At 41.5% G+C, this 14,589-nt stretch overlaps 1 protein-coding gene and 1 long non-coding RNA gene across 2 annotated transcripts; both read right to left on the bottom strand.

Moving 5' to 3' along the window:
- Positions 1 to 4,166: 4,166 nt before the first annotated feature.
- LOC149385357 (uncharacterized) lies at positions 4,167 to 5,618 on the bottom strand. Its single transcript, XM_089626310.1, has 4 exons — positions 5,159 to 5,618; positions 4,887 to 5,077; positions 4,428 to 4,777; positions 4,167 to 4,383 (listed from the first exon to the last, which is right to left on the bottom strand). Exons 1-4 carry the CDS (start codon positions 5,616 to 5,618, stop codon positions 4,167 to 4,169), a joined length of 1,218 nt encoding a protein of 405 aa, XP_089482436.1.
- A 3,510-nt stretch (positions 5,619 to 9,128) lies between these two features.
- Positions 9,129 to 10,204, bottom strand: LOC149385356 (uncharacterized). The gene is made up of 2 exons (XR_016301246.1): positions 9,486 to 10,204; positions 9,129 to 9,274 (listed from the first exon to the last, which is right to left on the bottom strand). It is a non-coding gene; the product is annotated as an uncharacterized LOC149385356 (long non-coding RNA).
- Between the last annotated feature and the right edge of the window lie 4,385 nt (positions 10,205 to 14,589).

Below are 14,589 nucleotides of genomic sequence, written 5' to 3'. Positions count from 1 at the left end.
ATTTCACAAACTCGACTCAAGTCCCCGATTCAAACACATAAACAAAATTTGCACATGATCGGACTGGTTTGAACAGCGACTGGAAAATGCATCATAACTCGAGCTATACAACTCGAAATCCAACGATTCCAGTTTAAGAACGTAACTAACTTTCGTACCTTTCTAACGATATATTATAAGCCTACATATGACCAGAAAAGCTATCTCAAAAACAGCCCGCAATATTGGGTCGCTGTTCTGGAATTCAGCAGTTCACAGCTTTGAATACCAGATTTCAAAAATTCATAACTCTTTCAATACTCCACGGATTATTACGTTCTTGGTCATTTTAGAAAGCTCATAACGTCTATTATCCAGGAAAAATACTAGCAAACATAAACGCATAACAGATCGGACTGCCCACGTCCGTTTTATCACCCTGTCCGAAACATATTCATTTTCGTCCAAAATCAAACCCAATCCAAGAAATTCGTTTTCAATCACCAAATTCATCTCATAATCATAACCAATCAAGCTCAATGAACAAACAAAACCAACCAAAAACTCAGATTTCATCTCGGATCAAAAACCCCCAAATTTTGATCTATGAACCCTAGAATCAAAACAAACCAAGGAGATGAAATCCTCACCTCAACCCGTGATATAAGCTTCCCCGGTGAGTCACCACGCCTTCCCCGGCGTTTTCTCTTGCTCCGGCGTTACCGTAGCTCTCGACGACCTCGTTCTTCTTCTCAGGTGGCGCGCGCGGTGGTGGAGACTCGGCTGGAGAAGATCGCGCTCGACGAGAAGAAAGGAAGAAGAAGGTGAGGTCGGGTGCTGGTGAAGAGGATCGGTGATGCTTGAAGATGACCGATTTTTTTTTTTTCTTCTCCTCTCCTTTCTTCTTTCCTTTCCTGGTTGCGTGCTAAGTGAGCTGGCCGAGTGATATACATCACTTGGAAGATGTTTCCAGACTATGATGATGTGGCAAGGATAAGAACAAGTGCTAAAGTCTCCTAAATTCCCACTTGACCATCTTTTCTCATGTTTCATTTCAATTTCGTCCTTTCCCACTAATTAATCCTTGTTGCACATAAATCTTTTTTTTTTCCATTCTCTTCTCTAAAGATGGAAAATATAACGAGAAAATTAATCCAATAATTTTCTTTCGAATTCCTTTAACATAGAAATTAATTAAGATCGTTAGAATTTATTTTCACTTCCACAATCCTTCTTAAATTCGTGAAAATATTCTAAAACTTTATCGATCTTAATATCCTTAATTTTCCATTCTCGATAGTTTTCTCGTTCCTTCGAGAAATTCTATAATATTATTCTCTTGATTCTCAAGCACTAAAAATTTTCAATGCTCAACTACCTTCAAAATCCTTTTGTCGACTTTATTTATTTATTCAAATCAACAAGTCGAGCGTTACAAAAGTTTGTACATTACAATCTCTACCCCCTTAGAAGAGTTTCGTCCTCGAAACTTAGAACGAGGTAGGGTACTTCTATTGCATTTCGCTCTCGAGCTCACAGGTAGCTTCTTCTACAACGTGTCTCTTCCATAACCTCTTGATCAAAGGGATGGTGTTGTTTCTCAACACTTTATCCTTGCGGTTAAGAATCGCAACCGTTGGCTCTTCATACCTGACTTCAGGAGGGTTCTCAACCTCTTGTTCTTGTAGAACATGTGAAGGATCAGACACATACTTTCGTAGTATGGATACATGGAAAACATCGTGTAGGTTAGACATGGACGGCGGTAACGCCCAGCGACAAGCTGTGTTGCCTACACGCTCAAAGATCTCAAAAGGTCCAACATACCTCGGACTGAGCTTTCCTTTCTTCCCGAATCTCATGGCACCACGCATCGGAGAGACTTTCAAAAAGACTTTATCTCCTGCCTCAAACTCTAGAGGTCTTCTACGCTTATCTGCGTAGCTCTTCTGACGACTTTGTGCGGTCTTCATCCGGGCTTGAATTTTCTTGATCGCTTCGGTGGTCCGTCCGAGCAATTCAGGCCCGATGAACTCGCTCTCACCAGCTTCATCCCAATGAACTGGAGAGCGACACTTTCGCCCATAAAGAGCTTCATAGGGTGCCATCCCAATCGTCGCTTGATAACTGTTGTTGTACGAGAACTCGACCAAGGGAAGATAACGACTCCACGAGCCGTGGAACTCCAAAACACACGCTCGGAGCATATCTTCTAACACTTGGATCGTGCGTTCACTCTGACCGTCAGTTTGGGGATGAAATGCAGTGCTGAATTTCAGTCGCGTCCCCAAATGCTGTTGTACACTCTTCCAAAATTTGGACGTAAAACGAGCATCACGGTCAGAGACGATTGAGCTAGGAACTCCATGTAGACGAACAATCTCTTTGATGTAAAGTTCAGCGAGTCTATCCACAGTGTGAGTGGTATTGATGGGCAGAAAATGAACTGATTTGGTCAACCTGTCGACAATGACCCATACTGAGTCGTGACCAGCTGTGGTTTTTGGCAAACCTGACACGAAATCCATCGTTATCTGCTCCCACTTCCACTGTGGAATCTCAAGCGGTTGCAGCAGTCCAGCTGGCTTTTGATGCTCGGCCTTAACTTGTTGACAAGTTAGGCACTTTTGAACAAACTCAGCTACATCTTTCTTCATTCCTGGCCACCAATACACCTTTTTCAAGTCTTGATACATCTTTGTCACACCTGGATGTACCGAATATGGTGTCCCGTGAGCTTCCACCATCAACTGCTTTCTGACTTCCTCGTTAGATGGCACACAAACTCTTCCATTACATCTTAAAACATCGTTCTCATCTAACTTGAAATCACCCTCGTTACCATTTTGAGCCTCAAACATCTTCCCAAGAAGATATTCGTCTGCGTACTGACCATCCTTGATCTGTTCCAGCAACATCGGACATACGCTAAGAGCAGCTAATCTCCCAGTGATCAGCTGAAGTTCTAGCTGCTGAACATCGTCTTTTAGTTGAAGAGACGTTTCAACCAAACTTGCTAAGGACGCTACAGATTTGCGGCTAAGCGCATCTGCAACTTTATTTGCCTTACCAGGATGATAATGCAAATCAAAGTCATAGTCATTCAGAAGTTCCATCCAACGTCCTTGTCGCATGTTAAGCTCTTTCTGAGTAGAGAGATATTTCAGCGTTTTATGATCCGTATAGATGTCGCAATGCACTCCATACAGATAGTGTCTCCAAATTTTCAGAGCAAAAACGACAGCTGCAAGCTCTAAATCGTGTGTAGGGTATCGAGTTTCGTAATCTTTCAACGGTCGAGAAGCGTATGCGATGACTTTCCCATGTTGCATCAGTACTGCACCCAAACCTTGTTTAGATGCATCACAATAGATGGAGAATCCATCTTCTCCCTGTGGAATTGTAAGCACTGGCGCCGTTGTCAGCCGAGTTTTCAGTTCTTGGAAACTTTTCTCACATGTTTCCGACCAGATGAACTTATGTCCTTTGCGAGTCAATTGGGTCAATGGCATGGCTAATTTAGAAAATCCCTCCACGAACTTCCTATAGTAGCCCGCTAGGCCCAAGAAACTTCTTATTTCAGTCACCGTTTTCGGCTGACTCCATTGCTTCACAGCTTCCACTTTGGCCGGATCTACCATGATTCCTGCGCTACTGACCACGTGGCCGAGAAAAACAACATGCTCCAGCCAAATTTCACACTTGGAGAACTTGGCATACAATTGTTTTTCCCTCAGCCTGCTTAGCGCTAGCTCTAGATGCTGTTCGTGCTCTTCTTTAGTCTTCGAGTAGATTAGAATGTCGTCGATGAACACGATCACGAACTTATCCAGAAAGTCCTCAAATACTCGGTTCATCAGGTTCATGAACGCTGTCGGCGCGTTAGTCAATCCAAACGACATAACTAAGAACTCATAATGACCATATCGAGTACGAAAAGCAGTTTTCGGGATGTCTTCATCTCGAACCTTCAGCTGATGGTATCTCGAACGCAAGTCAATATTCGAGAACACTGTCGCCCTTGACAGTTAATCAAAAATATCGTCGATCCGCAGCAACGGATACTTGTTCTTGATCGTCACTTGGTTCAATCCACGCTAGTCAATACAGAGCTGTAGAGAACCATCTGCTTTCTTAACGAACAAGACTGGCGCTCCCCAAGGCGAATGGCTTGGTCGTATGAATCCTTAGACAAGCAACTCTTGTAGCTGCGTCTTGAGTTCCTTCAATTCTGCTAGAGCCATACGATATGGAGCTTTCGATATCGGAGATGTGCCTGGAATGAGCTCGATATTGAACTCAACCTCGCAATCAGGAGGTAGACCTGACAGGTCTTCTGGAAAGACATCGATGAAGTCTCTCACGACTGGGATGTCTTGCGGCTTTTGGCTGCCTTCGTGATATCTATCACACTCGCAAGATATCCAGCGCACCTTTGATGTATCAACTTCAGCGCTCTCAACACCGATATGACCGGAAGACTCAATTTTCGAGATGAGCCTTGAAACTGGAATGGTTTAAGTCCCGGTTTCTGAAATGAAACAGACTTCTTTCGACAATCAATAAACGCATAATGTTTGTCCAACCAATCCATTCCGAGGATTACGTCATAGTCCACCATTTCTAATTCGATCAAGTTCGCCTTTAGTATCCGATCCTGGACCTGAATCGGCATATTCTCATACCAGTACATCGACTGATATCTATCTCCGGAAGGTGTAGCCATCAAGAACGGATACAAAAACTTCTTCCTATTTCCACCTAGCTGATCAGACTTCCTAATGCGTAGCTCCTGAATCTATCAATGCATATGCAGAGAAGGAGTCTACGAAAATCTGACATGCGACCGTATTCGACGATCCTGCTCGAACTTCATCTTAACGTATAGAGAACACCCTCGCATTAACCTTCGATTGCTCTTTCGAGGCGGGGATTCTTTCTTCCGGAGTTTTGCATACCCGCGACAGGTGACCCTCTTTCCCGCAACGGTAGCACACCAGATTACGGGCAAAACATTCACCTACGTGCGTTACCCCGCATCTACTGTATTGGGACAGTTGTGATCCACCAGCAGATTGGGTCTTCTTCGAAGATGACCCTGAACGGTTGTTGTTCCCATGGTTCCTTTCCTGGTTCACCTAATGTGAACGGTTCCCCGAACTCGCTTGGAACCGATTACTGGAGCTTTGTTGGGACCTCGTTCCACTTCCTTGATGTTGCCGATCCTGCCACCTCTGCTGAAATTTCGCTCTTTTCCGCGAACTACCTTGACTCGCATCAACGGACTCCGAAGGTGTTGTGGCAGCTGATTTCGGGGCAGGGGCATACTCATTGACATTCCAACCCGCGACGCGCAAATCCTTTTGCATGGCGTTTGCATAAGTGCGGGGCCCAACATCTCCACTATCCACGTGTTTCACAACATTCACGTTAAGCCCGTGCATATACTTCATCTTACGCGCCTGATCTGTGGGTACCAAGGAAGGAGCGAACCTTGCCAACGAATTGAACGTCGCTGTATACTCAGCGATAAACATCGAACCTTGACTCAAGGTCATGAACTCACGTACCTTCTTCGATAAATTGGCTTCGCTTAAGTACATTCCACGAAACAGATTGAGGAAGTGTACCCACGTCATTGTTTGAAAATCCTCGTATGACGCCACTATCTCCCACCAACTCCTGGCCTCGTCATCCAGCCGGTTTACGGCACACGCCACTTTCTCTGCGTCTGTCAGCTGCAATAGCTACAGATCTGTTGGATCTTCTTAAGCCATTTCTCAGCCGTAGCTGGTTCAACGTTGCCATCAAAAGTCGGAGGCTTCTGCTTCCGAAACCTCTCGTACACTGGTTCACCTACCGGAGGAACGACGTCTGGTGTTTGGAAGTTCAATTCTTCCGGAGGATCCACATGCACTTGTGGTGGCTTCTCTCGTCGTTCGTCCTAAGCTGGAGGTTCAGGGTTTGGCTGGGGTGTCGCGTTCAATCTCGTCAAGACATCCGCAATCATGCGATTATGCTGCTATATCCGTTGAGCAGAGCTTGATTTTGACGCTCTTTATGCTCGTCTCATCGAGTAGCGTCAACTCAAACTTGTCAGGATGCATCTAATCTCTGTGATATCCGCAGCTGAAACATTCTCGTTATTAGACGTACCTCGTCTAGACCTCACTTCCTTCTTATTTTCACATATAAGAGGATGGGCATGATTGAGCATCACAATCAACCATAACGAGAATGCATAACCAATACGAACTAGCCTCTCAAGGCCTAGTCCAACGAGAGACTTAAACACAAAACGCTAGTTCTCTCGTTACACACACAAAGCAACCACTCTCGTGGTTGACAAGCAAACGTCTACGCAGCTGGGTCACCCAAAGGCTCAGCAGGATCCTCCTCGAAATCTACCTTGTCAAATTCAACCCTCTCGTCATCATGCGGAACAACCACCGGAAAAATAATCATCGGGGGTATGGTACTCATATACCACATCGCTTCATGACGAGGAACTCAGTCTGCAATTGCAAGACAACATACGAGGGACAATCAGATTCCAGCGTCAGATATTGGAGCTCTACACACAGCTCCCAATACTCGATACCTCGCTGGCGTCTATGCTCGAGCACATCAGGCACCGGTCCACAATCTCTTGGACAAATCGATTTCCATATCGGACAACCGATTCAACTCGAGCTGGTAGAATCCGTGAGCTTGCTCCTCCCATTCGTCCCTCTCCCCTGGCCTCGAACGTGTGTTGTATCACCTTTTGAAACATCTCCCAAACTCAGCTGATTGCCGTCAGCGGTTAAACGAGTCCATCGACTCAACGTTGGCCAATAAGGAGGGGTCATCGCGATATTCGCACAGAAGTAGTGAAGCGTCGAGACGACACTCATCCACTCACAAGTCAAACCGATCCACCGGCCCCTAAGTGGTGGTGCCTCTCACGACACTGAACGTACCTGCAGTCGGAGCAATTTGCGTGACCGCATCGTTATACATATTAATCTCATCGGGGAAGAGAGATCTAACTCATAGCAACTCATTCTGCATCACGTCAAACCTATCTCTAGACAGGTCGACTCTAAGCACAACACTATCACATGGCATACTCATGACCTATACCGAGAACACGTATCCCAAGTCTACAGAAACGGCTAAACCTGGGGCTCTGATACCACAAAATCTGTCACGACCCGCGAGCGACAGCTCGCCCACGAGCCGCGACCGATCAGCTCTCATATTTTTCATATTAAACAATAGATCATAATACTTTTATATATTCAAATAGTTTGCGAAAATCCGGGGAAATTTTTCGCTTTTATAACTTAGAGTCTTATAGCGACTCCTATACAATACGTTCCGGAACGTTTTAACAAAAGAGACTAACCCCCGGTTAAGAAACCCCATAGCCCATAGGTCAAGGCAATACGTTCTCGGTCTCGGTCTTCGATCTCGTTTCCCGCTTACAAGCTTTTCCCTTATCTACATTACCAAGGGTCATAAAACTATGAGTCGATTGACTCAGTAAGTGGGAGTCTAACTTAGGAAAAGAAAAACAACTAATGCCATGTGACGTGCAAATAAACACATAAAAATGCAGAATGCAGATGCATATACTTCAAGAGCATGCCTAACGCGGGGCCTCGCTCTACGCTAACACTTGTCATTCCACAAGGTTATACAACATCCCCTGCTACAACCCTTGGAATGACAAGAAGCCAACCTCAGACCTCGAGCAGTAGTCATCAGTGGCTTAAGAGTTTTAAAACTGTCTGGGATCCACTAGTGGTACCATCTTCGTCTGGGCGCCGGCGCTACATGCGTCATGACAAAGCAAATGGGCTCGCCGTGGCGACCTTTCCCATTGCAAGAACGGGGTGCTCTTGGCAGCTCCCGGGGAGTACTCAGCGCCACTAGGACCGTCTTAGTCCTAAACACGAGTCGTGACTCGTGGGTACCACCGACAACATTATTTATTGTTTGGATACTCTAGCTTATAGAGTATACCACTAATTACAAACAGGAGAGCGTCTCGGGATAAATCCCGAAAGAATTATGGTTTCCCTTTTATGCTCGTTAAGTGTTTTAGATTGAAGACTCAGGACGTGACTCCTGGTACTTCTACCCTCGGCTCGAATCCGAGAGTCCAACATGCTCTCCTGTCACCTCAGATCTAGCCAAACTCTATGGTTAGCAGAGGGATCTAACTACAACAAAGTAGCAACGTGGCTGGTTCAAGTTAGCATTTGAACCTATGGGTATAAACCCAACTAAATTTTTCATAAAGAGTGGCCGAAGCCTTAATATTCAGTGTTTGTGTCTTTTAAGGCTTTTTCCTACTCTTTATTATTATAACACATAAATGCACGTAAACAGGATTATTCCCTTGGTAAGTAGTTGACTTATGTCTCCACACTTACTTGGAACAGCTCGCCAGAAAGTTCGACAACTTCCAGCGATGTCTTGCTTTTCACGTTCTCCGGAATACTTGACGCTTGTCGAAACGTCAAAGGAAGAGTAAATCGAGTTTTAACATCGATAACACTTTCCTTGAAACTTCAAATTCCTGCTTCGTTGCCTTTGACTCTGTCGGTTCCCGCTCGCCCGTCTAATTCTGTAATCCCTTTCGCGGAATTCGATAACTAGTCACATTCATGATTCCAAGCTCACATAAATTCCGAAATCAAAACTAAATTTCTCGAGACAACTCAACGAGCCCGAAACATACCCTATTCCCGGACCTAAGCAAGTCACACAACCAAACAACTCCGGAGACACAACGAGCAATCCTACAACCAAACGAGCACAAACACTCGTATCCATATTCAAACACAAGGCACATCATATTCTCATCGATACCAAACATACACAACAATTTCACAAACTCGACTCAAGTCCCCGATTCAAACACATAAACAAAATTTGCACATGATCGGACTGGTTTGAACAGCGACTGGAAAATGCATCATAACTCGAGCTATACAACTCGAAATCCAACGATTCCAGTTTAAGAACGTAACTAACTTTCGTACCTTTCTAACGATATATTATAAGCCTACATATGACCAGAAAAGCTATCTCAAAAACAGCCCGCAATATTGGGTCGCTGTTCTGGAATTCAGCAGTTCACAGCTTTGAATACCAGATTTCAAAAATTCATAACTCTTTCAATACTCCACGGATTATTACGTTCTTGGTCATTTTAGAAAGCTCATAACGTCTATTATCCAGGAAAAATACTAGCAAACATAAACGCATAACAGATCGGACTGCCCACGTCCGTTTTATCACCCTGTCCGAAACATATTCATTTTCGTCCAAAATCAAACCCAATCCAAGAAATTCGTTTTCAATCACCAAATTCATCTCATAATCATAACCAATCAAGCTCAATGAACAAACAAAACCAACCAAAAACTCAGATTTCATCTCGGATCAAAAACCCCCAAATTTTGATCTATGAACCCTAGAATCAAAACAAACCAAGGAGATGAAATCCTCACCTCAACCCGTGATATAAGCTTCCCCGGTGAGTCACCACGCCTTCCCCGGCGTTTTCTCTTGCTCCGGCGTCACCGTAGCTCTCGACGACCTCGTTCTTCTTCTCAGGTGGCGCGCGCGGTGGTGGAGACTCGGCTGGAGAAGATCGCGCTCGACGAGAAGAAAGGAAGAAGAAGGTGAGGTCGGGTGCTGGTGAAGAGGATCGGTGATGCTTGAAGATGACCGATTTTTTTTTTTTTTCTTCTCCTCTCCTTTCTTCTTTCCTTTCCTGGTTGCGTGCTAAGTGAGCTGGCCGAGTGATATACATCACTTGGAAGATGTTTCCAGACTATGATGATGTGGCAAGGATAAGAACAAGTGCTAAAGTCTCCTAAATTCCCACTTGACCATCATTTCTCATGTTTCATTTCAATTTCGTCCTTTCCCACTAATTAATCCTTGTTGCACATAAATCTTTTTTTTTTCCATTCTCTTCTCTAAAGATGGAAAATATAACGAGAAAATTAATCCAATAATTTTCTTTCGAATTCCTTTAACATAGAAATTAATTAAGATCGTTAGAATTTATTTTCACTTCCACAATCCTTCTTAAATTCGTGAAAATATTCTAAAACTTTATCGATCTTAATATCCTTAATTTTCCATTCTCGATAGTTTTCTCGTTCCTTCGAGAAATTCTATAATATTATTCTCTTGATTCTCAAGCACTAAAAATTTTCAATGCTCAACTACCTTCAAAATCCTTTTGTCGACTTTATTTATTTATTCAAATCAACAAGTCGAGCGTTACAAAAGTTTGTACATTACAGTACCGCCTCGAGTTACGGAGGTCTACAAGGAGAATTTCCCGAGCCGACTTACGGGCCCAAATGGGAAAATATCTCATAAGTTATAAGTTTATAAGATGGAGCAAAGTATGGGACCTTGCAACCCCATATCTTTGTTTCCAAAGTGTACACTGAAATTGGTACGACTACTCTAGGGGAGCCCCGAATAAAATATGATAAGATTTATGTTAAGAAAGACCATTTCACCTTTAGAATGAAAATACTAATAACCGGTTCATGCATTGCATTACTCATCTTGTTTTGTGAGTTTTATATTGTTCTCGCTGAGCGATAGCTCATTTCCACGAAAATTTTACGTATGTGCTGTAGGTAAACAACTTACTGCTAAGTGATGAGTATGGACCATCGGCATCGATAGCAAGAGGGTTGGGTTATGGTTGCAACTACGTAAGAAAGACTTCCGCTAATCATAAGATAAATTAGATTTAAAGATTTAATATAATTTCTAAAATAAAGTTTTAATATAGATTAAGTAGTTTGTTATAGTATTGTATCATTTTATCCTTAGCTTGATTAACAAATTTATTGTAATTTATTTTCTATTAAGTTGGTATTAAAATACTAGTTTTCAAGTAAATGTCAAAATATTTTCAAGTCAAAGAGTTACCATGATCAAAGCTTAAAGTTTAGTTTTTATTCACTTATTTGTTATACCGTTGACAAAATTATTTTGGTAAGGACTAGTATGGTTTTATTGTTTTATGGTATTTGAGAATATATGTATTCGAAGAAAAAAAATATATATAATCCGCGAATTTTCAGATTACGGTTTAGTAAGGGTATTATATGATATAAAAAAAATCCTCATTTTTTTATACATAATTTTGATAAGTAAAAGAAGTAAGTAAAGTAAGACGGTCCGAAAAGTCGGGTCGTCACAATTACGGGCTGTTTTTGAGATAGCTATTCTTGCCGTATATATGCTTGTAATATCTCGTTAGAAAGCTACATGAGTCTACTTTCATTTGCCGCTAGAATCAATCGATTTTAAGTTTTGTAGGTCGAGTTATGATGGTACGTCTCCCTCGTCGGCTATTGCATGGCCGGGTCCCAGAGAATGCTCGTTTACGAGTTCGTCCCCAACAATACCTTGGAGTTTCACCTACACGGTACCCCTTTTTTTCATCCCGGGTTTGGATTTGGTTTTTGGATCCAAGATTGTTGATGTGTATGTATGTATATACTGTAGGGAAAGGTCGGCCGACGATGGATTTGACCCTGTTGATTGATGTTGCAGGTCATCCCAAAATCATTCACCGTGACATCAGGGCCCAGCAGCGAGTACAGCGCACCCACCAGCAACTACGGCGTTTACCCTTCCAGCTCCAGCAGCGAAGGCCAAACCACCCGAGAACTCGACATCAGGGCAAAGAGAAACAACGACGACTCGGATTTTCGGGGCAACTCTTTAACATAGTAACACACAAAAACGAAACAACTAAGGCTCTTCGGGGGTTTTTTTTTTTTTAGTGTAAAGATTTCCAATGCACGTTCATTGCAAGAGAATGTAATATCTTGGCTGATTTTTTTTTCAAAAACGAAATAAGAAATGAAGTCACTTTTAAATAAAATGACATCCAAAATACTGCTCTTTTAAAAGATTTGACGTCGCTTTTTTTAAAAAGCGACGTCTAAACCACTGTTTGGTGTTTTGGTGGGAAGACTATTGGGTGCGACATGTCGCATCCAAAAGTCAAATACCCGCCATATTCTTGATTTCCCACGGAAAAATAGGTGCGACTTCAGGTGCGATAAGTCGCACGCAATAGTGTCGCACCTAATAGTACATACTATTGGGTGCGACATGTAATAGCTGCGGACTTTTAGGTGCGACTACGTCGCACCTAAAGTCGCACCCGATAGTACTATCGGGTGCGACTCTGTGGGCATCAGGTGCGACAAAAGTCGCACCTGATGCCCATATTTGTAGTAGTGTATTGTTTTAATAAGATTAGAGGCCGAGAAGATAACAATCTGTCAATTACATAAGTTTGTTAGAACACTCGAGAAAGACCAGTGAATAATATTGATTATTGTAATAATTTATAATCGGGTATGGATTTAAAAACTAATTTCATGTGATTATGGATTTTAAGAATTGGATAACTGATTTCTTTAAACCAATTTTAAAATTGGATCCGAATTATAAATAACTACATAACCGAATTTTGAAAAACGGATATTAATATTAAAACTAGATATTTGATTAAAGAAACTGAATAACTCGATATTGAGATAACCAAATTTCGGTTTTTGATTAATCTGAACCAATTATTGGACCAAATTTAGAAAGATCAAATCGAACCGATCCAGTTTCAGCTCTAAATAATAATCATTTAATGGTACTCTAGCCAATCTTACAATATAGCCGAATTTTCAGCCTGAGAAAAATATCTAAAACATTTTACAATCGTCATGATAAATTGTAGCAAATAGTACAATATCATTTATATGTCTACATGTGAATTTGAACCAAGTTATCCAAGAATTCGAGATCTTCTAACATCCACTTAAACACCCATCATCCAAGTGTTTGATAATCATACATAATGATCCGTGAAACAAAGCAAAACAAATATTATTGCACAAGAACACCAATTTTGACTCTCACAAGTCTCTAAGCTCGAAAATTCATAATGCGTAAAAGACCTATGTTGAGAATTCACATGTTGTAATTCACCAAGATTGCAAAGAACTTCCTACGCCAACCAAAACACAAACCACAAAAGGATCAAAGCACAAACCATACACGTGGTTCGAGGTTCAACACGAGCTAATTCCCAAAGCTCCTCAAAATTAGGCATTTGAGCCACTCAATTATCTTTTTTTAACTCTTTCTATGCGGTTTCTTCACTCCTATGTTACAAACTTGCATCTTCTTATAACCTACACTGCTGAGATACCCCGAGCAATTGTCTCGCAAATCTCAGTAAGCCTCACAACAAGAATTACTCCAAGAGTTATAATGCAATATTCTGTTTTCACTTTCTTAGAATGACTAATGATGACAAATATTTGTTTCACAAAAAATTCTCATGACGCAAGCATACGTATCGTCAAATAGTAAAGCATATACAATTAGGCACGAGTATCGATCTCTCGAGGAACTCATTCTATCTATCAATGTAAACTAACTAGAAATTATTTGAGTTATGAAAGTTTAAAAATAGGTTTTTCTGTTTTTGTTTTGAAAGTAAATTAAAAATGCAAAAAGCGAGAAACAAGGATTTAAAAATGCTTATCAAGGTGAAGGGGCGCTACCTAGTTGGGGTCTCGATTCGGTCAGTTCTACGGATTCTAATAACTTCTATAGATTGGGAAAACCTAGTCTAATCCCTCTTCAATATGCCTTAATTTCCTTCGAGTATAAACATGTCTAATTGTTAGACAAACTTACACCTTTCGATATTTGGATTCTATTAAAACAAACAATCCTATTTTCTACGGGAACTCAAACAACTAGACAAGGCTCGTAGTTTTTGTATAGATCTACATAGGAGGGTGAGAGAACGGGTTAAGCACACTCGAATACAACCTCTCGGTATCTAAACGGGTCTACATATTCACTACCTAGTTAGCTAAGCAAAGCAATGATATTAAGCACCCCAATTTCCTTGATTACTACAAATCAAATCATATTTAAGAACAATCTTAGCATAATCTACTAACCAAATCAAATAACTTAACTACACCGCACCCCTCCTAGCTTACTGTTTAGCTACTCATGACTTTAATCAAACAAAGCAAAATGGAAATGTCTAAAAGCATCAACACAATTTGAAGTGTAGACATCTATTATATAATAAATTCAAAGTCAATAACCTCCAAATAGTTTCAATCAAGATCAACTAGAGGTATCTCAATTCAACCATACAAAATTCAAGCTAAATGGAAATGACAACAACTAGACTTCAACCTAAAGCGGGTAAAGAAAAGAGAGTGATAGAAGGATAAAACTATGGCTTAGATGTGTAGAGAAATAAGTTGGAGGAATTGTCACAAGCTCTTCTCATTCTTCTTATTCTTCTTCTCTTTAAAAGTTTCAAGCTCCTTCAATGGCCCTTCTTCAATCTCAAAACTCAAGCGTATTTCTAGGAATTTCTCTCTATTTTCATGCTTATCCTTCAAAATAACATGAGCTAAGAGTATATGGTCTATTTTCGGGGTACTCTGAACACTTGGATTTACTACAAGGGTCAAGCATCCGAACCAAATCGCACCTTGCGAGATTCGCACAAATGAAACTTGCAAAGCCAAA

The sequence above is a fragment of the Urtica dioica genome, chromosome 9, assembly GCF_054948205.1.
Source record: "Urtica dioica subsp. dioica isolate 48M chromosome 9, U.dioica_male_clone48M_v1_H2, whole genome shotgun sequence".
Taxonomy (NCBI): Eukaryota; Viridiplantae; Streptophyta; class Magnoliopsida; order Rosales; family Urticaceae; genus Urtica; species Urtica dioica.
The sequence above is the reverse complement of the archived record's forward strand: the minus strand, read 5'-3'. Positions and strand labels throughout refer to the sequence as shown.

Excerpts from the sequence above, each read along its gene's own strand:
- LOC149385357 (XM_089626310.1), bottom strand. The coding sequence starts at position 5,618 with ATGACGTGGGTACACTTCCTCAATCTGTTTCGTGGAATGTACTTAAGC. Across the intron at positions 5,078-5,158 it reads GAGGTCCCAACAAAGCTCCA|GGTCATCTTCGAAGAAGACC; the intron begins GTAATCGGTTCC and ends ACAACCGTTCAG. Across the intron at positions 4,384-4,427 it reads TCGGTGTTGAGAGCGCTGAA|ATATCACGAAGGCAGCCAAA; the intron begins GTTGATACATCA and ends CGAGTGTGATAG.